This window comes from Coffea arabica, chromosome 2c (assembly GCF_036785885.1).
Source record: "Coffea arabica cultivar ET-39 chromosome 2c, Coffea Arabica ET-39 HiFi, whole genome shotgun sequence".
Lineage (NCBI taxonomy): Eukaryota > Viridiplantae > Streptophyta > Magnoliopsida > Gentianales > Rubiaceae > Coffea > Coffea arabica.
The window spans coordinates 5,650,302-5,677,482 of record NC_092312.1 but is presented as its reverse complement, the minus strand read 5'-3'; the positions used below and the strand labels follow the sequence as shown (position 1 = coordinate 5,677,482).

At 36.0% G+C, this 27,181-nt stretch overlaps 3 protein-coding genes and 1 non-coding gene across 5 annotated transcripts; all 4 read right to left on the bottom strand.

Annotated features, from left to right (window-relative positions):
- Positions 1 to 3,975: 3,975 nt before the first annotated feature.
- Positions 3,976 to 9,934, bottom strand: LOC113730396 (uncharacterized). The gene is made up of 4 exons (XM_027255044.2): positions 9,356 to 9,934; positions 8,473 to 8,588; positions 5,562 to 5,805; positions 3,976 to 5,484 (listed from the first exon to the last, which is right to left on the bottom strand). The coding sequence occupies exons 1-4, from the start codon at positions 9,728 to 9,730 to the stop codon at positions 4,141 to 4,143; spliced, it is 2,079 nt and encodes a 692-aa protein (XP_027110845.1). The 5' UTR covers positions 9,731 to 9,934; the 3' UTR covers positions 3,976 to 4,140.
- A 4,339-nt stretch (positions 9,935 to 14,273) lies between these two features.
- LOC113730395 (signal peptidase complex subunit 2) lies at positions 14,274 to 18,703 on the bottom strand. Its single transcript, XM_027255043.2, has 5 exons — positions 18,490 to 18,703; positions 18,258 to 18,409; positions 17,460 to 17,541; positions 14,749 to 14,891; positions 14,274 to 14,645 (listed from the first exon to the last, which is right to left on the bottom strand). Exons 1-5 carry the CDS (start codon positions 18,613 to 18,615, stop codon positions 14,549 to 14,551), a joined length of 600 nt encoding a protein of 199 aa, XP_027110844.1. The 5' UTR covers positions 18,616 to 18,703; the 3' UTR covers positions 14,274 to 14,548.
- On the bottom strand, positions 15,158 to 15,284 carry LOC113733550 (small nucleolar RNA snoR74). Its single transcript, XR_003459061.2, has one exon. It is a non-coding gene; the product is annotated as a small nucleolar RNA snoR74 (small nucleolar RNA).
- A 532-nt stretch (positions 18,704 to 19,235) lies between the features above and the next one.
- LOC113730394 (peroxisomal nicotinamide adenine dinucleotide carrier) lies at positions 19,236 to 26,952 on the bottom strand. Of its 2 annotated transcripts, XM_027255042.2 has the most exons (11): positions 26,678 to 26,952; positions 26,511 to 26,588; positions 26,331 to 26,405; positions 24,843 to 24,973; positions 23,369 to 23,423; positions 23,014 to 23,115; positions 21,786 to 21,854; positions 21,611 to 21,718; positions 21,360 to 21,428; positions 20,156 to 20,210; positions 19,236 to 19,669 (listed from the first exon to the last, which is right to left on the bottom strand). In XM_027255042.2, the coding sequence occupies exons 1-11, from the start codon at positions 26,756 to 26,758 to the stop codon at positions 19,473 to 19,475; spliced, it is 1,020 nt and encodes a 339-aa protein (XP_027110843.1). In that variant the 5' UTR covers positions 26,759 to 26,952; the 3' UTR covers positions 19,236 to 19,472. The 2 variants fall into 2 exon arrangements, with proteins under 2 accessions (XP_027110843.1, XP_071929949.1); XM_072073848.1 differs by lacking the exon at positions 21,360 to 21,428 and having other exon boundaries at positions 26,678 to 26,949.
- Positions 26,953 to 27,181: the final 229 nt, after the last annotated feature.

Genomic DNA, 27,181 nt, shown 5'->3' with positions numbered 1-27,181 from the left:
AGGAGTCAGACACGTTGTAAGATTCGATGTCGGATAATATCTCATCTCCAGTAGGGAGGTTTTCAATGGGGACGACGAACATGTGTGGGGCTAAACCTCCAAAACCAGAACAAATGGGCAAGGAAACTGTATGCGTGCTCCAGGAGTCACCACCTTCGTCACCTAATAATGCAATAGTTTCCGGGCCATCTCAACATGACAGAGCAAGGCGTCTTGAGAGTTGTACAAGGTACAAACCAAAAAATTGTGGGATGTTTTGGGCACTTGAAATCCTCGGTGACATGTTTTTTTATGCCAATCCAATGCCACCTATAGTATTGCACCAAGTGTCTTGTTATTATTTACACTTTAATTTTCTAATAATTCAACTTGGTTTGGTTTAACACAAGTGTAAATAATAACAGGACACTTGGTACAATATTATAGGTAGCATTAGATTGATATAGAAAACATGTCACGGAAAATCCTAAGTGTGTTTTGGGGGGCGTAATCAATCTAAACTGTTCCCTGTTGAGATCAAAAGATAAAGAGTATTAGTGGTGGGCCATTTCGACAAAGCCGAACAGTTGTCAAAAGATCGTTCGGGCCGATTTTGTGTATTTTTCATAAGATGTAATTTGCATTGCACATGGTATAATTGACTTTCAACAATGCGTAACTATAGAACAAAATTTTGTGAATTCCTCATATGATGTGAAAATAATATACAAAATATAATCTAAAATTTACATTTTTTTGGACCAAATTTTGACCATGAACATTCACGAATGGTTGTTTCCGTTTTTGCCCCACTATGGGCCCTTTCAATTATTCATCATCCAATTCAAGAACCCAATAGTTGAAAGGCTATAAGTTTAATTATAATCACCATAGATTCAACAGCGGCTAGTTTCCTCCACAAAGAATCACATCACGGCCTAGGGTAAGCATCTCGAATGGTTGAAAATCGTAACTAAAACTCAATAGTGTGATCACGAGCAAAATGCTTGTTGAATATGATATTCCTTAATTTCAGCAACTAATTGTATGACTTATTGGCAGGATCATATCCCAGATAACACTTTTAGTCAGTTGGAAAATCGACGGGAGGAGGCCTAATTGATTGTCCCGTGCAAGCATTGGTTGTAGACCACTTCTTCTTAAACACAAACCAACCAATCCATCAATTACGTCAATGGATCACATGAAGTGACAGGAGGTGAGCACCTTCGATCTGCAGGAAAGGGAGAGGGGGGGTTCGGATTCCTGAATAGAAGGAGGAAATTAACGCTGACCAATTTGAGGCCGAATGTTTTGGCTACAGACACATACGCCTCAAAGAAGCTGGGAATCTGAATGATTGAGCGCCAACCTTTCATAAGCACCTGTACATTATCCTGTTTGAATTGCTATTTTCTTAATTTTTTTAGAAATGTGTAGTGTATTAATTCAATATATGTAAACTAAAAAGATAATTGAAAAATATGTTCAACAAAAATATAAAAATTTCAGATAAGAATTGCAATCTAGACAGAGAACCAAATCCTCGGAGACACGGGTGAATCGATAGAAAAGAATTGCTCACCGGGGGAAGGCTCTCAAACTCACTCAGATGCTGGCATATGTTATTGACCAATTCAGGTGAACCTTACACTTTGAGTAAACCTGATTTTCAAACATCTAGTGACCAAAATTGTACCACACTATTTCACTAAGTTGTACAATACAATTTAACCCATTGAATTTTTGAAAATCAAAATTTTCCAAATTTTGACCTTTAAATGATACACAACCAACCAGACCTCGTAGCTATACATGCCTGGATTGAGAGGTTGACTATAAATACAAATCAGACTTTGACCTGTGTTTTTAAACTCGGATTGGATCGGCCGGTCCAACCGATCGAATCGAAAACCGACCAAGTGTTCGCTCTAAGTTGTTCTTCAAAATCGGAAGACTGAAAATCCAGTAAAAACCTGGGTTTGACCGAAAAAACAGGTTGAACTAGAGCATTTTTTAAAAAAGGTCAAATTTTTTCAATATTATGTTTTGACCCCTAAATTGTTAAAACTTATTAATATACCTCAAATATTTCATACTTTATAAATGTTGTCCTAAAATTTGATGTTATTTTTCAATCAAATCCATAATTTTAATTCTAAACTTGTTAATGTTCATTCAATAATATAAACTTGTTAATATTTTCTTGTTAAATATATTTCAAACATCAAATATATATGAATATACCTTTTTTAATATTCACATACTTTTAAGTATTTTATATACAATATTTTAATTTTTAAATAATTTTTATTTATGATATCATCGGATTCAACTCCGATCGAATCCGGTTCAACCCATTGACCCATAATCCCTGAATTCGACCAAGTCTATACCCGATCCGAGTCTGAAAACATAGACTTTGACTTAACCCACTTTTCCAACTAAATCTATGAGACAAGTTTTAATTAAGGGATAATTTCACAGTCTCACTCTCCTCCCCTGTGGTTTCAAAAAATATCACAAACCTCTCCTGAGATTTAGGATTTTGTAACAAGTCCATGATATCGAAAGTGAACATAAAAAAGTGTTTTCAGAAAAGAAGAAAATTTTTGTTTTCATAAATGCCCCAGAGGTAAGTGTACAAGTTATATTAGTGAAATAATGAAAACTAATAGAAACCAAAAATAAATTAGAAAAAAGGAATAATTTCAGATACAATATGTTATTTATCAATAATATTATATCAAAAGTTTTTACTAGATGGTTATTTGTTCCAATTGCATATTAAATTAACCATTAGTGCTTATAAGAGTGCATTAAATATTTAGTAGAGAGATAGTTTACTTGAATAAGTAGCATGTAAATAAATATTTAGTGAATGTACAATCTAGTTGAAATAATGTATACCATATTATCGACCAAGTACGATGCATAGAAATTGTTGAACATGCAGTTATTTGTTCATATGCATATTGCAATTAGTCATCGCAGTAATACGCATAGTGCAATGGTATGTATACATTTCTTTGACCCACTTGTGCATTTCCTTACAAGCTGCAGTGGATATGTAATTTTATCTATATGACTAATACTAATTTGCCTGTAAACACCTTATACGAGGTGATCTATGAGGTACAATCAGTTTACAAATATATATATTATATTAGATGTTAGTTGATTATGTATATCTATAAAAGGTAGTGTAATGGTACGCATAAATTTGGAACGATTAAGTGTTAAAAAAATGTACATCATGTTAAGCGTTAGTTATTTGATTATGTAAACATATAAAAGGGAGATTAAATATAGCATAGAAAAAAGTAATTACGTGAGTTGGAATGTATTTATCCTGATAATCACGAAGTATTAGCTGACTTGTGAAGGTATTTAAGTCTTTTTGGACATGATGTAAGAAATGGAACATAAATTCTGACAGGAAAAGTTTGTGATATTTTTAAAATCACAAGGAAGGAGAGCGAGACTATCAGAAACCTCAGGGGAGGTATCTGAATTTATCCCTTTAATTAATTATCAACCAACTTATGAGATAATCTATAAGCCAACTAGTAAGGTACACTTGATACTGTTTAATTATCAACCAACTTATGAGATAATCTATAAGCCAACTAGTAAGGTACACTTGATATTGTTACATCTACCTATGACACGTGTGTGAAAATTAAAACTTTAAATTAAAATTTTGTACAATTATCATTCAATCAAAATTATCAAAATTAACAATACATACGCTATCATTATAAAAAGGATCAATCCTTCTTTCTACTATCATTATAAAAAAATTAATCCTTCTTTTTAAAGCAAATTGTTCTATTAAGCCTTACTATAATATTTGGGCACAAAGTTCAATGTCATTGAGACGTCCAAAATTATCCAGATCTTTCTCTGTAATCTGGGTCCAGTCCCGCCCCATAACAAAAAAATTATAGGAATCGTCTATAGGATTTTGCCACGTAATCCCAATTATTCCCAAAATTTAAAAAAACGGAAAAAAATTCGCTATCATACAGTTTCAAAGGCAGATCAGGAATTCAAAACTAGTTACAGCAACATATCTACAGTTCCATCTCAAGACTGAATCTACATCATCTCTGACAAAAAAAATTTTAAAAAATAAAGAAAGAAATGAGCAGAAGCGAATCAATCGAATCTCCCGTCCCTAGACCTGGGAAAACCTTCATCAGAACTGGACCCACAAGAGCCATCTGCTTTCTCCATTTCCTCCTCCAGGTTATCTCTGTCAATGCATCTTTTAAGGACAAATCTATCAGATGACGACACAAAGCCTATAGCTGCCACGCTACTTGTAATTGCATCAATGTCCCTTGTTCCGCTGTAAAGACCCCTGCTCCCAACTGAGAGAATGTTTTCCATCTGATTACCATCCGTCAAAACCGAAGGCAACACACCCATCAATGACGGGTTGGGCTGATTAGAACTGTTAATAAGCAAGCGGAGCGTCTCCCTTGCACTCTTTTCCACCATAGAATCTGCTTCAGGAACGAGTGGACTCGCCAGATTTGGACACATTGGTGGAATAGCAGTAGAAATAGCAGGGCCAGCACTTACTAGATAACCTTGGCCAGAGGAACACACATCAATTACAGGAATGTGAACGATCGGGTCACACATCAAGGGTGTAAAGGTAGGGATCTGCTGCGAAGCAGGAATAGACAATGGCAACCTAACCAACGGCTCTGGCAGAAGAGGGGGGAAATCTAAAGGAACAACATCTGCCAGGTTAAGAGGTGGCTTCGATGCCAAAAGGCCAGATGACCTAGTAACTTGTAACAAAGTTGGTAGAGACACCAAGTCAGATGATGTTGTAGAACACTGTAAACTTTGTGGGGCACATTGCCGAGTTGATGCAACAGGAGGGCACCAGCAATAAAGAGGAGAGGAAAGAGAAGAACCCATGGAAGAAACTTGGTTTGACGAGCCAAGAACATTATCCTCACGAAGAGGTACTGACTCCAGAGGAGTGGATGGAGGGAATAGACTAGCTTCAGTTGCTTCTTCAAGTTTATCCTCAGCGTGGTTTAAACTAGAAGCAATTGGGCCACTGGCAGATGGCATCGCAGCTAGATTGTCAATGCATGATAAATAGCTGTCACCACGTCGCCGCAACCTTTCCCTGGAAACACTTCTCAAGGACGCTAGGTTCCTTGCTACACCTTCTTTAAAGGAACTAGGCCTAGGGCTGAGACTACCCTGATAGAGTGGGCAGGTTTTTGATCCTTGACCTAAACTCTGCCTGGAACGAGACGGCTTTGAAGATCCTACCAGCGATTGAACATTAAGTTCAGAAGTTTCAACTGAGGTATCTAGAGATGAGGTTAACGAAACAGCAGGAATTCCACAAGCATTAGTCAACGTTGGTCCAACCAGATAAGCTCGAAGATGAATTGCAAAACTCTCCAGGCGTGATTCGCTAATTCCAGTTAACTCAGCCAGACAAGGTTTTCTTTTCAACAGATCCTTCATCTATACGAGGATAAGAACAAATCTAATTAGTACTGATGCTAATGAATGCATGTTTAATTTGTGCTAAGAACACCAACCTTTCTGAGCAATTCAATCCCCAGAAGCCTAGACTTTTCAGAACACCAAAAGTAAAAGATCTCATCACTGGGGATCTTTACACAGAAAGAACGTCCAGACTTATCAGCTAAGATCTCTTCAATTTCCACAGCAGAACACTGAGTCTCAGATGTCAAGGTTACAAGTCGCTCTAGCAAACCATCATCTCCAATAAATGAGATGCGCAAGTCAGACGTTGGCAAAAGTGTGAGATTCAAATTTCCCCTAAATGGCAAAAAGAAATGCTGTAGTTCAGTAAACAGAAAAAATACAACTCCCCCGAAGTAACCTAGCAGAATAGACCTGACTTCACAACTTATACATATATATATTTTTTTTTTAAAAAAAAAAAAGCTATCATAGAAGATCTCCCTACGGATCAATCAATGCACAGCTCTAGATTCCCTCACTGACACGCACACATTTATGTATATACACGTGGATGCACTATAAGAGTGTGAGACATAAATACAAATATAAATTTACATCTGTGTGTTCTGCCACCTAGACTCAGCTACATAATCTCTCTTCCTTGTTCAAATCCTAATTCCATTTGGCAAAGAATCAATTGGGAGGGACCAAACTTCAATTTGGTAGAGCAGCCTGATTTGTGTGCCAATATAGTAAAAAAAAAAACCATAAACACCAGGAAATGATGTTTGCATCGACCTCACACGTGGATAAGAATCAAATTACCATTAATAGTTCTAGTAGTAAAAAATGAAATAATTCCCACAAATTATAATTTTCCAGGAGATGATGAGCTGCATAATCGTGATCCTAAATATTACTACCATTCTTTTTTTCACTGAAATCCCTAAAGCAATCAGCACCTAAATTGCTAGGCTGAACAATTAATGGACAAGATTATGACACTTAGCCACCATTGTCCAACTGAAATTGGTAAAATAGTTGCCAGCATGCATTGGCAGGAAAACTGCTAAGTAGATTTAACCTAGGGTTAAGATAAATGAACAGTATAAAACAAATAGAAACCAATGTCTTCAGCTAAAGAACTTGATCCTATATCCTTGCAGAGGCATTTTAATTTTGCATTGATAATAGATAGCAATGCATATATAGAACAAGAAAATAATCATACTAACTCAGAGAGACTAGCAAATAGAATTGATCAAGAAAATCAAATTGCCCAAGATAAATACACAATATAGGAGCATGAAGCTACCTTTACTTCTTCTTAATTCAGAGATCATAATAGTATACGTCCACTTTCCCTACAAGTCAAAAGATATATTTATTTGGAAGGATGAACATCTACACCATTAATAATTCTAAAAAACAGCTTCCAACACTACATTCACTCAAGTCACCCACCAGAGTACAATTATCCATGACAGGTAATTCCTTTATACAAAAAGGAAAGTCAGTTTAACCAATACTAACATCAACTAAATTTTGGGACAGGCATAGAGCAACACGGTCCACAAAAAAATGGCAGATAATTATTCCATGAGCATTTGGATGTATGGCAATCATACCAAAGAGTGATGTTAGAAAGATTTAAAAAAAAAACTCATGCATAAAGACATCAGCATAAATAGTCCACAGTCAGACAACTTAAACACTATGATAACAATGACCTCACGCACCCAACAACAAAAATTTATCAAATTAAAAGGAAAGGATCTACCCCCTCCATTCCAAACCCATGTAATAGAAAATATTCAAAACACCAACCTCCATGGTGTCGTCACACGTCAAAATGCACCTCCTAGCTATGAACAGTCTCATATCAAGATGGGTAGTCTAAGATAGAATCCAGCATGAAGTACCGATCAAGTGATGATTAAGATGCGTCTGCAATTCATGTACAAGACACTCAAAATATAAACCCTAAACAAGTTTAGGGACAGAATAATGACAGTTTTCCTAGAAAAGTTTATTCCTATGGAAGCCCAAGAAAGTACAACACAGGCATCTAAATACATACAAAACAAAATCAGGCAGTTCTCGTTAGAATTCAACTGAAAGGACAGCACACTAAATCCTAAATTGTTAAATTCAAACAAGAAAATTCAGCAGTATGATAAATTCAAGCAATATGAAACAATGATAGATTTAAACAAGAACATTCAACAGGTAAGCGGACAAAATGACAAGTCAGAAAAAGGGTATCAGCACCATTACACTTTATATCCTCCAGCAGGAGTAGATACTAGAGAACAGCCAAAGAAAGTATATTAAAAACTTAAAAGGAATGCTAAAATTGTCAAGATCACCACCAAAAAGTCAGATAAAAGCTAGTAACGAGTAAAAGCATCAGACCAATGGACCTCGTGGGGAAGCTAATAATATGACACCGAAAACAGAAAGTTATGCTATCTGTTTTCAAGGCCCATGCATTAATCAGAACTTCAATTAAAAAACTTCTACAAGATGAACTCCAGAAAAGATAAAGACGCAACACATTAACACCACTCTTAATTTCTTTCAACCCAAAATTTCACGTATCACACCTTGAACATTTCAGAGTGCAGAAACCCAACCATCTAGTGCTATAGATCATACCCTGAAAAGTAGCCACAATAGCAAACTAAACCCACTCAAACTTGTAAAATGGGAATTCTACTCCCATCCCTAATACCACAAACCAGAATCTCTTATCATCTTTAATAGAAAGGTCCTGATCTCATTTAGAAGAGAGCAAGATATCCTATTCATCATCTCAATGATACTGGACAAAACAAAAGTATATGTTATGAACTTTACCTGGTTATAACAGCAAATTGAAATTAACAAGATTTTCAAAAGTTTAATTGGTCAACTTGTACCTAGACGCTAAAACATAACTAGCACAAGCAAAAATGAAGCTTAGCAATCACATAGCACACATCACTAGAATCCATCTGGGAGTGTAAAAATCGCCACTACCTTGTAGCAGTTGGACAAAAAAGGCTCCCTATCTTGTTGATCCTTCCAACGCGAACAGAAACAAGGGGGGCACACAAGCACCTTGCTAGCATGCCAACCTCTGATGGCTCAAAATGCTGTAATATGAACATAATAAGGCTGTGTTAATGAAACAACAAAGTTAAAGCATAATTACACAAAACTACAAGCATCAAGCATAACAGCATATTATAACCTGGGCACTATCAATCTGACACCACCAAAATGTCAGTTCCAAAGAGTAACTCCAAATCCAAGACTTGTCACTATACTAGGCTCTTTTGGGTACCTAAATCGCTTACCCACAAATAATTATGCAAATTTTGTTCCTCTATTCATGCTGAAATGATGAAGTTAAAGCATTATTAAACTGGAAGCATCATTGACAACAGGCACAGCATATTACAAATCGAGCAATCTAAAGATGACATCACCAAACTTCCAGTTCCATTCAAAGAGTGTTTCAAATCCACAACTTCTCACTAAGACCGGTTATATTGGGTATTTAAGTCATTTATCCGGAAATCATAATGCAAATACTTCTTCCTGGTCGTGCTGATCATCAAGCTAAACAAGTTTCTCCCCTTATCAACTGAAAATGAATGAAAGCCTAAAGAACCAAAAACCAGCAAAACTAGGCTAACATATCAGAAGAAAGAAAATTGGGAATTGGAATTTATCTTCCAAAGAGAACATTAAAAACCATGAGCGAACAAAATCCCAGCAAAAACTAGTAATCAATGAAACTAGATTACCAGAACCAGCGAAATTTTGAGTAATCAAATGCAAGGTAGCATTAAATCTTTGCAAACTAATCATTATCAGACCACAAAAACTTATTAACACGAATATTTTGTAAAAGTACCTGGGTCAACTTAGCAAGCAAGCGATCTTCAGCCGCACCGGTGGAGGCATTCAGCTTGAGCAACGGCTTCAGCCTCTCGTCAGCGCGACAAGCACCGATAACCTGCACATCTAGCGCGCGAAGCCACTGCACAAGATTATCGACTCTATCGCTTTGCTGGAGCAGTAAATTCCCGCCCTCCTCCGCCGAGATCTCCGTCGTCACCTCCGAACCTCGCGAAATCGAAGAACTCGGCCGCAATACACTAGACGAAGCATTAAGGGTTGATGTCGAATCATCGGAACAACCGCTGCCGCCATTGGATCGATCGGTGCGATCCTCTGCATCGTTCATCTTCCGATCGTTCATCGATTGGCTTTTTCCCGAGTTATCCATTTTAATAAACTTCCGAATAATCACGAACAAATATATCCTCGATCGGTACCAAACCCTAAGCCAATTCTCCTGAATTGCCGGCGAATTTGATATAAAATCTTTTAAAATGTATGGATACTATCAACGATTTAATTCGCCTCTCCGATATCCGAACGATTAACAGCAGCAAATGGGATGATAAGGCATGGAGAGACGCTTATATAGGGAGGACGGGGGACCCCCGGACTTGAATAATTTTACTGAAATGCAATCAAAGGTGACTTTGGAGTCCGGGGTCTATTAGCTGTGGGCAATCATGAGTGGGTGACGACGTCAGCTGATGTATGGATTTGGGTGGCGGTGGGATCCACCTTTGGACCAATGGGGGTGAAGATTGGAGTTCCAGGTCATCGACAGCGTTCGCTGGTTGGTTGGTTTTGAATATGATTATTGTTCTGTTTATCTTCATTCAAACAAAAATCCTCCCCTCCGTCCCACTTTAATAGTCCTATTTTTCTTTTTCGTCTGTCCCAAATTATAATCCACTTTTCAATTGAAGAATGTGATTGTATTTTAATTTTTCTGAAATACCCTTATTCAATGTAAGTTATTATTACTATAAATCTACTCTATTTAATGAGAGTTGATTCTTTTTTTACTATCAATTCAAGTTCCATAAAGTTGTACTCTAGTTGATTTTTTTTTTTTTACCATCAATTCAAGTTCCCATAAAGTTATACTCTAATTAATGTGAGGGTATTTTAGAAAAATAGTTACCTTAATTAATTGTTCTAACAAAATTAATTACTTTTTTATTAAATTGTGTGAAAAAAAATCAGCACTATCAAAGTGGAACGAAGAGAGTAGCTAAATAAATAAAGCAACGGAATTAATAAGAGATGTGATAATGACTCGGGAACTCGGAAAACAAAATTTGATGAAGGGGTTTACTTGGGCTAGTAATCTTTAATCATAACTGAGGGTGTTTATTAAACTAAAAACCTGGCTTATGTTGAGAAATATCTACTTGAGCTGCGTGTGTCGGCCTTATAATTGCAGAGCAACACGGTGAAATCGCACCTCAGCTTAGACAGCCGGCGGCTTTTGCTATTTGCATGTTTCGTACTACACTTTTCTTCGCTTGTCGGCCTGATTTTTTTTTTGGCCTTTTTAGCGTAAGCAGTAGGTTTGGAATTTGACATTTCTCGCTTGAGCTCCCTTCTTATATACTAGTAGTATTATCTTCCCTCCCCCCTTACCCATTTTTCTTTTTCTTTATCTACAAATTTGTGATTCTTGACAATAAACTTCTTAAAATAGAAATAGCTCGTGTTTTGTAATTGTCACATAAGATTTTTTTTCCCCCAATATAGTTGCAATGGTCAGCTGTAATGTGTTTGAGAACAAGTAATTGCAAGCTATGAAGAAATAATTAACAATCTCATGGTAATGGATGATCTAAAATAACTACTATTTGCTACTAACAATACCGGCCGTCTAACATATAAATTAAGAAAATAAGTCCTCCATGTGATTGGATGGTACGAAGAAGGAAGCGAGAGGCCTGAATTTCATTTATAGTATATTAATTAAAGAAAAGGTCCTCCTTCTATATTTGATTCTACGTGAATGTTGAAATATTACTGAGTCCAAATTACTTTCCACCGTTTCCGCCACCAATCATGTTTGCATTGCCTAAGATAAAGCGAACGAACCTTTACGTAGTTGATATAATGATGATAGCACATTGTCTTCTGTCTCCTAGCATGTTATGTCCGGAAATCATTTCCTTCATGTTCCAATAAATTGAATACCCAAAAGTTGGTACATAACAATTAACGAGTATTGAGATCCGAAGGATGCAAACATTATTGTGCTGTCCGGATACGATAATTTTTATACTAAATCTATACCTACTCTACACTAAGGAAAATGGTGGAACCTAAAGAGATTTAATGAAAAATTCGGAGGAAATTGAACTACCATCGAATCGGACCGATGCTTTTGCATCCACGGATAAAATTTTCAAAAAATTCTAAACAAAAATGTAAGTTGAGGGATAACTGCTGCAGCTATGGATCATAAGGATTTTGTATAAACAGAGTATATGGTGCAAAAGAGCTCACTAAGTCGACAAAATACCGAGAATATTCAATACGCCTAAGAATTTGTAAATAAAGTAAAAAATCTACGCCAATGGAGAGTGAATATTTGCTATTGGTCACAGCATGAAAGATGTTTTTCAACCGTCACGTACAATACATTGTTAAAATGTTACATTTAAAATGAAAAGCCTTAAAATTTTTTATTAAAGGGAAACCACATACTTTTTTCTTATAAATATATATAAATATTTGATATTTTGTGTCGAACTGGAAAAAATTGGCTGGTCATGGATGAGTGAAATGCAGTACAGTGAAGAAAGTTTGAAGCGTGCACAGAACACGTGACAGTAGCACGTGTGCTCACTAGAACCAAAAATCATCATATAGTAATTTTCTAATAGTATTTAATAAAAGCGTCCAGAGTCTTGGGAAAAGTAGTAGCGTGGGCTGGGCCTAGGGCGACGGGCAGATATCAGAAACAATTATCTGATTTGACAAACTCCGAAACGCCGATGCAGGGAATGCAAATGCAGTCCACATCCGACACGTTGTTGGTCCAGGAATTATGACGGACCGACACTCAGCCTCATTTATCAACATCAGAGAGCCCTACTTAACGTAACATATTATTGCCAACCAACGACCTGAATTAGTATATTCCGTCCACCCAAATAGAAGATAAGGTATATTCCCCTATTCTGGGAGTTGTGCAAAGTCATTCTTCCTTTTTTTTTTTTTGTTCGGTGCCCATTTTACTTTTGGGTTTGATTTTCTTTGGTTCGTAAATAGAGAGTTAGGGTTGTAAATATTAGTTGATCTCGTGTTAGGATCAAGTTTTTAGCATGGAAATATTCTAGGAATAATTTCAAAAACCTCATCTAAGGTTTCTTATGGTTTTACCTGACACTTTCAAATTTTCAAAAATCTCACTTATTTCTCCTATTTTAAACTTTTTTTTATAATATTTGAAACCCATTTCAAAATATAATATTAAAAAGCTCATTATGGGAGAGAGAATACAATTTCATTCCAAATTTTCTTTTTTTTTTTCTTGTGGTTTCTTAGTTGCCATAACATGCCAAATTTATCTCTTATTTTTTGTAAATTGATCGATGTAGTTCTTTAATGAAAAATTAAAGTTGATAACAAGATTGAAAAAATCTTTAATAATTTTTGTGTAATTGGCTCAGACAAGAAATGATAAATTACTTAAAATTATGAATGATTTATAATACTCTTAAAAATAGCATGTAATAATTTACAACCATGATCATACATTTTTTTGCACCAGTTTAAAAACAATACAAACAAATTTATATAATTTTTAGCATGTTGTATCTTTTTAATTTCCAACCATCGATTTGGACAAAAATTTAAAAGTTTAAAAATACAAACATTTTATAAAATTTCTTGAATTAACTCAAAATACTTTATAGCAATATATATATATATATATATATATATTTGTAACTTATAAAAACTTCAAATAAACAATCAAATATTTACTCTTGGCATTTAAAGAACACATTATAATTTGTCGAATTAGAGTAAACCTGCATTTTTTTTTCATTTATTATTATTTATTATTACGACAACAAAAGGACATATTTGGGATGATATTATATTTACTATCTCAAAATGAATTTTTCAATATTATATTTTTAAATGGGTTGTAAATGATACAAAAAGCTTAAAAAAGTGACACAAGCGAGGTTTTTCAAAATTCGTGGTACCCATTGAAACTATCAGAAAACCTCAGGGAGGTTTCTCAAATTAGCCCAGTATTCTAACCTATAGTCACTTGTTAGCCTAAACAAAAGAAAAGAAATTTATTAAAAAGCAGAATAGACAAAAATATAAACCATTCTCAGTGAGGAGGACTGTCGAATTGGTAGTGACAATTATCAGCGAAGGCACAAGAAAAGTCTTTCTATGAATTTTGAATTAAACGGCCAGGCCGAACTGAGTGGATCTACCTTGCTTTAATTGCTAGGTCTAAAGACGAGTCTACCAGCATTTTGTTAACCCGCTTACAGAGTTGTGTTACATTTATAAAGAAATCCCGTCAAGACTAGCTTTAACATGGTTCAGGGTTCTCTTAGACTTGGCTCCATTGCATGGTTTTTATCCAACATGGAGCAATCAACAGTTTGATGTTTACAATGCAACGCTGTGTTACATGGAACCAATACTGACTGAGACAATCATGGGAGTAGGGGAGGCTGAACAAATTGAAAAAATGCGACATGTCTACATCATTGATCAAATCAAACATCAAAGCAAAAACGCTTAGTGAGCAAATGTTATGCTAAAGAATTATATCTGATCTAAACCATCACAATTTATGCTCTTTTGGATTATCAGCTAGCACTGTTTGGTTAACTATTTTTTATTACAAATCATGAGCATTGCAAGTAGCCTGAGACAGAGAAAAGTGTTCAATGTAAAGGAAGGGCATGTTAAACAACTGGTAATGGATAAGCCAGGATTGTATTATAAGTTCCATAAAGATGTCCAAAATTCAAGTCCTGACAAATTCATCAGTTGAATCATGAAAACCATATGGATTTCAACAGAACTGTTTTCTGCTCCGTTCACAAAACATATTTTGAATAGTCTTGTCTAAGCTCCATTAGCTTTTTTACAAGCACAATCTTTACCAACTTCATCTGTTTCATGTAAGAGTCACAGAACCTACTTCAGTCCCGGTGGAACGTATAGCTGATGAGCAATGTCACTTGCTCTTTTTACTTTCTCTAGTATACTCGTTTACTAGTCCCTCAACATCTTTCCAAAACAGCCCTTCCACCAAAACTCCATCCTTTGTGAACCTGCAACAACAACACAAAAGCAATGAGGAAACCTGAAAATTGGCAACACGTGAAAATCCCAATTAAAATAGGGTTTTTTTTTGGGGGGGAGATAGAGAGAGACCACTGGGTAACGCTCTTGGTAAATTCCACTTGAGGCTTTGCAGATATTGAATCAGGATCTGCACTCGCTATGGTAAGTGTGTACATATCAGAAAACCTTGGCAACTTGGAAGAGACAACTAGCCCAGTGCTACTAAAAGATTCCTGTGAATAAAAAAATTACAGCTTCAAGGTGACTATCATCACAAAATATTACCGTTCAGTGGTCCTCTTAAAAAGAAAAGATCACCACATTAAGTTACAAGCCAATGAAAATATGACATTTTCATGAAAATATGACATTTTCATGAAAAGATAAAAGCTTTGTTGCAGCTAGCATTATTAAGGTTCATCAACCGCCAAGACTTTTCTCCCACAGCAAAATTGGTAACCTACTCAAAGTACCATCACCTTTTTTTGCGTTTAAGATGTCATGTACCGTATTCACTGAACCTTCTCCATTACGCAAAGAAAGAGGTTCATGAATAAATATGCAGGTTATGTCCCTGATGATCACAAAAGACTTGTCTACATGGGCAACAAGCCTTTGGCCTTTCATTTCATCAGGTTCTCTTACAACACATGCAACTGTTGTTTATGGTTATTAATCTACAAAAAAGGGAAAAAAAACTGAGCGCATTGCCTGGATCTTAGTTCTAAAAAGGAAGGTTCTTCATATGAGATTAAGACTAACCTCCAGCACAATTAACAATGGCCTTGGGAAGATTTGGTAAATCCAACATCATGATTAGAAAAGTCATGGCACATAAGCAGAATAAATTCCTAAAAACATCACAAGTAATACATTAAAGCCGAAAAGCATAAAAAAGTGGCATCCACTGGTCTCAGCCACTCCATTTTATCACACAAGGAAGATAATCAACAAACACCAGGAAGATTGCAAAAGGTAGTTAGATCCCCAGAATAAATTTGCTGAGCAACTTGACCCTCAACCATAAACAAAAATCCCAAATCCATAATGTTAGCAGCAATTTACTCAAGGACTTGGATCTAAAATTGGAAACTTAATCAAATAGCAAATGCTACAGAAAGCTCAAGTATTTGCTAACTTGTTAAAGATCACTAATGTGTAGATTTGCTACACAAGCTACATGCCATTACAGATGAAAGAGTCTTAACTACAAATGGATAGTTGAAGCCTCATCAGAGGTGGCAAAGGCAATTACCTCTTGAGGTAACCCAAGTCCAACTAAAAAGTCAATTTGGAATGTAACCCACAAACCGTGCTCAATATGACTATTAGCCTGCCAGACCAAGACATCTACCCCTCTGAAGTCTGATTATACACTAAGAAGGAACGACCCCAATATAGTTAAAACAGGCACAATTAGGATGCTAGCGGCATAAACATCAAAGGAAAAGAGTGCAACAATGATCCATCAAGGTGCATGAACTCCATTTAGGTGATATCTAAGCTAGTAGCAGAAGCAAACATTACAGAAAAATGTTCTGCAAGTTATATTCACAACTTCCTTCTTAGGACCAAGAGCTTGAATCCAATACTTGGTGGCCTTCAGGCATAAAGAGTTAGTAAAACCCTACATGCTTCATTAAACAATAGGCACAAAAAACCATGCACAGCAGAAGCTATTTTAACACATAAAAAAAATATGTGGGAAGAGGAGGAGAATAAACACAAACGAATACTCAATTATATTAACTCAAAAATTAACAAAAAACACAACTCCACTCTAGCAGTACCAGTACTTTACATATACTAATCAGTTTCCTAAATATCAAAATCCAACAATAGAAAACAAATCAGACTCAGACTTCAACAACCTAAAGAAGACTAATTTGACTTCAACATGGATAACTTTTTTAACCGACACAAGAAGTCCAGGAAACTAACTAATGCAATAGTACTTTAACAATTAGGTAACTAACTATAAAATAGCTTGGTTCAATTTCCATCAAATAATTTAAAAAGATAAACTCTATAAAAAATAGGATGTCAGAGTCAACAAACACTTTGAATAGTAAAAGAAGGACAGTAAAGAAAGTATCAACTTGTGATATGTTCTACAAAATACTGTCAGACCCACTCTGCAATTAGAGATGGATAAATCTATTCTCTAACAAACTTCAGACTATGACAAAAAACCGGACCTGTGTAAAGAGACTATTTTTCCTAATGTACGCAGTTAGCCTGATTGCATCATATAGAATTTGCCAAATGTTTCCTTTAACACTTCATTTACATCATTTCACCACCTTCACATCTCAATGACTTCTCCCAAATAAAAAAGGGTGGCCCATCAGGCATAAGCATCAAAACTCAAAAGAGGAAGTATAAAATTTTTATCTTGTATGGCGCCAAATTCTATCTAATGCAACACAAGATGGGTTCTTTTCAAAACAAATACGAAGAATATCATAAATCATGCTAGAAACCACAAACCTAGCCATCCCACCAAAGCCATATAATGATCATGACAAATTGGTCATAGATAGCAGTTGGTACACAGATATTATCACTGACTGACATCCTGAAGGAGTTACTCTTTGCTTCTACCTCCTTCTCTAACTTTTCAATAGTGTAAAAGCCTTTTCTTAGTGTTAGTTCCGATAAGTCTAAAACATAGGGCAACAGACTCGGTGTTTAATTAAAAAGGAATCTTCTCCTAACAATCATACCAAAGCAGAGATAAATGCAGCGATAACTAAACATTCCTGATAGCAACTAGTTCCCAGAAACATGGAAAAACTTACAGCAGGAGGATGGGTGAATAAAATCGCATTCTTTTCCTTCGTATGTATGATCAGCTGAAGAATTCCGTTGAACAAAATATACTTGCCAGAGTCAAAGATAAAACAAACAAGACAATTGAAGATAGATAAACAGTCAAGCTCTACAGCATGGTAGTATTCTTATAGACTTCATTCTTCATAAACCATAAACCGTCAAATAGAGCAAGGCAACAAACATGATGCAGCCTGTGTTTATTCTATGCAAATATGTTTCCTTTTACAATTTTCATAAAAATTTAAAATGTAAAACAGCCTATATAGAAAATTTATTTAGCAAATAAGAGCATAATGCCCACACTCCAAAGGCATTGCCCTGAAACATCCAGATTAAGACAAGCAATTTTAAAGTCATGGCATCAATCACCATCCAATATCCATAATTTGCACCTCCTAGTCCTAGAATCCTTTTCTGCTTCATATTTTTGCTCCAAAACATACGAAATTTGTACTCTATTAAAACTGTCCACATACAACAGCACTCCCTTACCGTTTTCTTTAGAGGAATAACCAACCAGACACTGAAAGTTTCCCCTTGAAGAGTGTTTTCTGATGTAAAAATCTCTCATAAAGAAAAGTAGCCGGAAAAGACAGCATTTCCCCAGAACACACACAAGCAAAAAAATCAACTCTCACTTTTTCTCTACCAATTTTCTGTCTCTATCATAAAAAGATAAATTCAGATGGCAGAGAAAATGAAGGACAATAACTAGAATGAAATTTCTATCAATCACGACCACATTGAACACTCTGAAAGGATATAACACGATGCAGCCGATCAAAAAGTTTCGGTTTTCAGGAAATTTCTTGTTGTAGAACTGAGCGAAAAGAGCAATTATAATGATGACGCTTCCCATCAGCAATCTGATGTTACTCATCCTTACATCTTCAATGAAACCTTTGCCGGTCACGATCTGCATACAACAAACCCTAAAATCAATTTCCCCGCAAACAAAAGTTCAGATGCACAGATGTACCAGGGGTCTAAGCATACCTCAGTGACAGACTCATCGAGGAGGTGTTTGATGGAGTGGTGATCCAGAAGATTAGCCTTTTTAGGAGTGTTTTTGCTGTTGCTGGTGGTCGAGGAAGCAGTAGTGTCTCCTTTCTTGTCCGTCATTTTTCTCCACGAACTAGGGCTTTTGTCTGAAAATGGAGCAGAGAGTTACAAAGGTTACGACGCGGGTCGTTCGTATTTCAGCACTCATGTCAGGAGGATCTTTGGGCCTAAAAGCCTTATATCTTTGGGCTTCTGCTATAGTGGGAAAAGCACCCCATTAGCGTGCACATTAAAAAAAAAAAATTATATATATAATAAAATCTTATTTTCATTTTTATCCTTTTATTTTGTCTCTTTTCTACTCTACCTGACTTAACAATATAGTAAATAGCTGCCACGCTCCATGAAATAATCTAGCAGCCTACTCTCTTCCATGTCTCTTTTTTCTTTTAGCTTTGTTGCTTGTTTGCGGTGCAATTCTAGATACACCAACATGATACAAAAAATAAACTTCTAACGCTTTGCATTTCAAGATAAGAGGAAAAGAACAATGGCTGATTTATCGAGTTCAAAAATCCATTGATGTTTATATAATCAATTGTGATTTGTATCATACAAATCAGCCTGGCAACTTAGCTCATACAAATCCAGTAGATGCTTCAAGTGTATATATATATACAAGTTGTATGCATCAAAGTACAAAGCGCAGTGCATTACTAGCTTAAAAAAGGACAAATCCCTAAAGCTTTTCAATCAATCCGGTGAGATTAATAACTGAATAACTGTGACACGTCGCTCAATCATCTGTCACGTATTGGTGAAAAGATTACAAGGTAAAATATCTGACATAAGTGCTAAAACAGGCTAAACATATTTTATTTTCCTTAAAATATATATTTTCCACCCAGTACAATACAAGAATCATCATCTTTCCGAAAGTATCTGCAGCAAGCAAAGGTACGATTTACGAAGAAGAATCACGATGAAGGCTTTGAGTTCACCATTTTGACGGCATCCTTCGTTAATAACCATCTGGTCCCCCTTACAAGCTCTTCCTTGACCATAAATAGAACAGCAGCAGCAAGAACGCTCTGTACGATTTTCGTGCCCATCCCCTTGTAAAATCCATAAAACCCTTCATAACGTATCATCTTGATGAAAGCATCCAAGGTCCCTGAATTTGATCAAAAGCAAATGGATGACCAGGTAGGAACAGGAATCAAACAAACACAAATCCAAGTAAATTCTGGCAACTTTTACTTGAACCTGTACCTCTAAATTCGACTGTTTTTCTCACCGATATTATACCTGAGACATTTATTAGCTCAAAGCTAAATCTGGAATTCCCACCAGGTAGCATCTTCTAAACCCATAGCAAAGTTCCCAAAATGGGCAAATGGGCAAATAAACGGCCAGATGCAACATAATATATTCAAATTGCATATTGGGTATAAATGTCTTGTGTGACCAATGAAGAACAAGTATTAGCTGCAGACAAATGAAATAGGTTCAACTACTACATTTCCATTGTGGGTCGACTGGTGACATTTCCATATCCCAACGGTTAGTCAAAATGTCCAAAAAAAGGTGCAGTCAAAAAGAAACTGTAGGATAAATTCCAGCTCTCATCAGAATTTAAAGAAATAATCAATCTACACACCTCTATAATGATGTCTTTTATCTCCACTGGCTACTTGCTTTGCTTGAAGTCTAGACTGCAACAATAGAAAGAAATAGAAAATGAAACACTTGTGTGGTAATGATGAGCTGCAGTGTGGTTAAACAAGCCAGACCATCAAATTCTTGAAGAATTGGTTTGCCTTTAATTAATAAGCACTGCAGCATGACTGTCTCTCAAAGGAATCAATTATTCTGAAAAATGTGCTACATTTGGGGCCACGATTGCCTAAAATGCTCTGTGAACAGTGATACCACCTACTAAATATACGTCAAGGAAAAAAGTGTTTTCCCTGATAGCTAATTAATTATGACAGCTAGTGCACCAAATGGAATGCTATTTAATGTGTATCAGAAAAGTACCTCCATAGAAACGTAAATTCATTTCAAAGCAAGGCAAAACATTATATATGGCTGATAACCAGTCCCAGTCCACCCTAACCTGATTTCACTCACCATAACCAACCAGCTCATAGCCCTCTGCTTGTCAAATATGTATCCAAATCCTCATATATCATGTAGAAATTGTCCGTCCAGACTACATATTACAACTCTAAGCACGCCAACCACACTAGTCCATCCAAGAGCTACAGTTCCCACTGCCCCTCCAAAGTAGTATCTCTCATGCATCCAGCTGTAATGTTAAATAACTCTTGTCCTGATCCTCCTGGATTGTTGAGAATCAACTCATAGGGCACATGTACTTGCTGTTTCTCTACAAGATGGTTTATCATTCTAGCTGTTCTATATCAGATGATTTACCATCTTCCAAACTTTTTTTTGGACACATTTTCTAATTTCATATGGTTACAATGTCTTGGAAGTCCCATTTCATGTAATGGGGAAGGCTCTTTAGCTATCTAGGCTTACTTTATGTATACACAGACAATGGTACCAACCCTTCTATTACAATCTCCTGAACTCACAAGTGTAATGTTTACTCTATTAGCATGCTTTCTAAGGTCGCTTCAGTTACCTTTTTCTCTAGACATAGCTTGCCAGTCTTAACCTTTTTTGTAAGGAGACCAATAATTACTCAAGCACTAAAACCTTATGGTATAATAGCAAGATGCAACGCATGTCTTCAAGAATTTTCACAAATGTAGAATAGTTGAAATTTCATTTAGAAATTTATAAGATAATGCAAGCCGTTTTATAAAGAAACATGATGTAGAAACTCATTTTACCTTCACAACAAGAAGAGGATATGTTACAACCGTAGCACCTAGTTTTGCCACAGCTCCAAGCAAAAAAACCTATGCACCAGATCAGTTCATTTACATTTAATAACAAAAGTACATGCTAATACCCAAAATCTCAGGGTGAAGATAAAATTTGTTTGGATGGGATGTACAACAGGAACAAGGAAATAAAGGAAATAAAGCAAAATTGTATGGATGGGAAGTACAGCAGGAACTAGGAAATGAAGCAAGACTACCTCCAAAGCGGACACATCATTGCTACCTTTCTTGCTTGACGCACGACGTTTCTTCAGCTTCTTCAAAAGGGTTTCATACAGCATAAATTGTATAGAAGGATTGCTGACCTGTTGTCGACAATGAGAACAATCATTGACCACATTGTAGAACTTAAAGCAGTTATTTGTTCCATACCATGATCAACGTCGGAAAAACACCTCTCCAGAATCCCCAAACTCCACCTTCATCATAGACTTCTTGGATCTGTGGGCAAGCATCGCAGAAGTAAAAAAATATGCACAACTCTCGTGTCAACGAAATATGTAGAAGCAATAGTTGGGAAAGTGCTGTCTAACAACTCTGCATTGCTAAGCCATCTAAAGAAACTAATAAAAGGAGAAAGCACAAATCATATGTACTTAAGGTGTTTTGACATGTTGCACATATTCTGCAGCGATACAAAAGTTAAAATCAATCTACACAAGAAAAACCATTAAACAGAATCTTCATACTATATAATTAAGGTTCTACACTGTAAGGATATCAATTTCAAGACTTCACAACCAGATGAATCTCATAGTGGAACACTACAATCTCTGGCTGAAATCATAAGCAGCATGGTATATTTGACCTTCATGCTCTGTTGTATACAACAATTTTCTGATTTCTCATTCCTCTCTCTAGCAAAAACTTGACATAGTTCGTATGACTCTTCCTGAATAATTAACACTAGAAGAAATTCAATTAAGTAATCATAATACTAGTGTAAGTATTCTATATCAACATTGTTGACAACATTAATTGTGACAGCTTAGTTTATTAATAAACTGTGATTACCATGAATAAAAGTTATCAGTTGGTCAAACAATCCAGATTCTCTTATAAAAGACCAGCACATTTTGCTATCAAACTATTTGCTCTGTTTATAACATCAAATCCAGAAGATAATGCTGATATTGCTCAAATTTGTATTAACCATGTCAATATTACACATCAAACTTAATAGATCAGATATATTTCTATAACTGCAAGCTTTTTTGACTTCCAAATCTTTAAAGGTACAAGTCAAGGCTCTATGAAACTACACAGGCCTAAAAATCATACACCCTTGGGCCTACTCAGTCTCCATCTCCTTCTTTAACTGCTTTGTAGTTTTGCATTGGCTCTGTTCCATGATGCCACTCAAAAAGTCCAAATCACACAAACCATGAAAGAAAGATGTAACCAAAATTTTAACACTTAGAAAAATAATAATGGAGAAGCATCATGGTTAAATATGCAGCAAAATCTTTATCCAAAAATTTAACATTTTCAGGACCAACTATACACTAAAAAGTTATGATAAAGTGGAGCTTCAGGAGTCTGCATTAGATATTAGATAGATCGTTAAAAATATAAGCTACAACAAACACGTGTACATAACTGCATGGCAAGTCCCAAATGGAGGAGGTTCTAGAGCAGCAAGAATATTATCCCCTGATGAAGTAGAGTCAGGTTGACAATTTCCTGTTTTCTTTGTATGAGTCTGCATGAGAATTCAAGAGAAAAAGAAGCACAAATATGAAAACATTGAACAGAGAGAGATTGATCTAGTTCATACTTGTCTAACAATGAAACCAATATCATCAAGTTCTGTTTCTTGTCTTAGTTAGTTAAGAAGCAAAAATATCTTAATTCTCTTTCTTTTTAAACATTTCCAAGATGGCTTTGAGAACAAAGTTAAATTTTCATGGTTTTGATCATCAAAAACCACATGCAAGGTGCAAATAGTAGTGTACCTGCATTCTGGTCACAACTACCCAAATAGGATTAGTCAGCAAAACATTTACGCAGCTGCACAAGGAAAAACAAATGTTGCTGTTATTTGCTGAACTCTTGCGACTCAAACAGTGGATAGAGGAAATTTATATTTGTCATTAGAATAATATGCCTAAGATAAAAAAATATGAAATCTTGCTCAAAAATTGCAAGGAGGAAAATTAGATTTATTAGAATCATATGCATGTGATAGGAAATATGATATCAACAAAAATTATGTGCCTAAAACCAATCTTTTCAATTATGGGATAGCATCACAAGTGCCAAGCATAGTCAACTTGACAGTTCTACAATAGATCGGTGAATCAGAGGTATACTGGAATCTGGAAAGGCAAGGAGATGTATCACTCTGAGATCTCAAAAACAGAAGTTTAGAATGAGGTATTTGTCATCATATCTGGGTGCAGTTCTCAAATATTTTTTCCCATGAGCTATTAATTGCATGCAAAGGTAAATCAAGTAATTCTCAGAAAACTCACTTATATATTTTGTATCTGATAGATTATACTTGATGCAATTTATATTTCCCGGCATGTGGATGTTTATATTATGTTTACTCTATTGGGCAATATCCAAGCGAAACTCTCAAAATCTTCAATGAGATATGGGCAGAGATGGATAGAATAAAACCATCCAACAAAACAAAATAGATGTTATACCATAAAAAATTGCCTACTTGTTCTAAATTTCCTTTTCATTAGAAAAGTCTATACTTAAAATTTACTTCCACTCATCAAACTCTACAAAATTTTATTTGTTTCCAAATGACTGTGGACTCAAGGTTTTAAATAGCATTTAAAAATCTGAACCGCAACATTTCTTTACTATATTCAGATATTTGGCCAACCCAAAAAATCCCATCATCGCAAGCTAATGGAGGTTATAGCAAGGAAGGACCCCCAAGAACTCGCTGCTACTTGCTTTAGTAGCCTGAGCTAAAGAGGTCCGACTTCTTCTTTTAGTTCTAAACACAACTTGTACAATTGTATTTACTCGTGAATAAGAAGAAAGGCAAGAACAAACTGCAAAATATATTAGTTGATAAAGAATTACAATGTAAAGATTAGCATGTGCTACAATAAATAACCATTTTGAGGTAAAAACTATTGAACTGCATCACTTCAGCAATTTGCATTATAAATTATAGTCCTGCCCAGAAAGAAGAGGTTGCACCAATAGTTCAAAGACATAGATGCAAGATAGGTGTCACAGCATATGAAACATTCTGAATCTATTGGGTAATTATTTATTCTGCAATATCTACTCCACTTTGGTGTATTCATATGCTTTCTGCTGCCCAATGAAGCATGAACATATCAGATCAAGGCCAAAAAAGTATACCATTGCTGCTAATAAAGCTGGAATCAATGATAATGATCAATCAAGTGTATCCAGCAGGAAATTATCTCAATCTATTCCGTAGAAGTAAATTACCCGGATAAAGCAGCCACCACAAGTGATGAGAACATCCCAACTGATCCATCACCTACACCATTTCTCCTTCGTTGAAGTGCTGCAGCTTCAGCCTTACTCCTAAATATTTGATAGAAATAATAGTAAACACCCTGTAGCATGGACATTGCAATTGCATAAAAAATTAGAGGTCCAATTACCAGGGTTTGAAGCACAATTTAATATAAATGTAATTTTGCAATATAGCCACTAGGAAAAGGTAAAGGTAGACTCAAAGAATTAGGTATTTTCCACAAATGAAGTTAGTTCATTCATAGCAAAGTTAGTTCATAGCACAAGTTGCTTTTGAGAGAAACAAAAGGCATTATATTTTACTGAAGTACTTGTTGTTTGGTTTACTGATGTTAAGGTTATAAGTACAACAGCAGACAGCAATAGGCCATATGCTTTCACACCGTAACCTCCCTCCTAAACTAACTTTATAAGAAAAGGTCTATGGATCATATGACAAATCAAGCGCAAAACACGGCAAGGACAAGGTACAATTAACACAAGTGAAAGACATCCACAAGCCTCCTATGGTAGATAGAGAGAAACTTAAAACGTCAGTAGTTTGTACCTCAAGTTCAAGGTGTAAGTATTGTTAATTGGTAGAATATCAGCCCTATAGATGATACAGGGCATCATATGAAAGCAGCTCCTCCGCACAAGGAAAAGTAGCAGGAAAATTAAGTCCTTTGCACAGCACAATGTGAACTCGTAATTGATAATGAACAAGCTGTATCACTGGATATAACCAGGATTGTGAAATCAGGATTACTTTGCACTTAACCTCACAAAGAAAGGTGACAACCATCAGCGTATGCACGTGTGTTTTCCTATTTTATATGATTTTGGCCCAATAAAATGTGAACCAACAAAGCCACGTACCTACTAGATACTTCCAATCCTTCGTGTGTATCTTAAAATAAAATGTGAATCAAAAGGTCCAAAATTTTCTGCAGAGAATTTGAGTTTCTTTGAACCTTTTTTTTGGTTGTTGTGTTGGGGGGGGGGGGGGAGAATTTCAAGTAATTTCACCCACTAATATGAGCCTCAGCAGGAACCATTACCAGTCTCTGTTTCTGAAAATATTGAAATAAATGAAAACACCTATCTAAGACAGTGGCACATTTCCCAGTGTCACGGAACCACATGCTTCACTCACTTATAACTATTGATTGTTAGGAAAACTCTCCTAAAGTCACTCCAAGTAGTCGGCTTTCGCAATGATGGATCTACATCACCGACTCAATACTAAAATAAAAAGACCGCGCTTTGAAAGAGATTTCTCATGTCACGAAATTTACCACTCAAGGACAATTTTCTACATAGTTATTAGTGAAACATTTTGGCCGTCCTAGTATATTTCCTAGCAACTGTACGTAACAGCCACCACTAGTGATAACCAAATGCACAGGCAGCGTAAGTTAGCCGTAAGGACACGGACATGAACTAAAATGAGCTGACCTGAGATGCAGCTGTGCCGACCAGAGATGGAGTCAAGCCTCCATACAGCCGATCCCAACCCTCATGCCTTGCGACCTGCAGATCATGCAGCTAAGATCAAACCGGAAAGGGAAAAAAATACTAAAATATGCAAAACCTCTTGGAATATTAAAATTGGAAGGAAAAGGAACGAGGAAACACCTGGATCATTTGTTCAATAGTTCCATGCCTCCTCTTCTCCCGTTTCGGATCCCTCTCCGTTTGTTGCCGCGTATTTACCTAACAATACAAAAAACACGTCAACAAGCAACTAAAACAGGATCAGCAAAATATTCCGGCAAGAATAGAATTTTAAGTGAGGAATTTACGGTCTGGAGAGGATATGTGATGAGTTGAGCGATGATACCACCACCGGCACCGGCAAGTCCATTAATCAAAGCGTCCGACATAATGAACTTTTTGTTCTTCTTATGTTTTCTCTCTCTCTCTCTCTCTCTATCAATTTCTTGTGTGTTAATTAATTGAAATTTGGAGAAACAATATGACGGAGAAAATATCGAAATGGGAAGCAGAAGTATAAAAAAAATTAGGAAGCAGATTCCGTGAAATTGGGCAGGGGTACTGTGTAGGGACTAGCGAGGGAAATTACAAGTAGAGTAGCTAGCAAATGAAATCAAAGTTACGCAACCGCGCAGGTTCCGCAAGAAGTTAAAAGGGGTTGGTGTTCCGTTCAAAGGAAGTAAAATGACCTTCCTTGCGTAGACTGGCGTGGGGTCGATTTGGACTTTTCCTTTGGCCATTCCTGCAAGGCTGCAACACAAAACAGAATCACAAAACCTTTTCCATGAAATTTATGAAAAAGACCAATATTT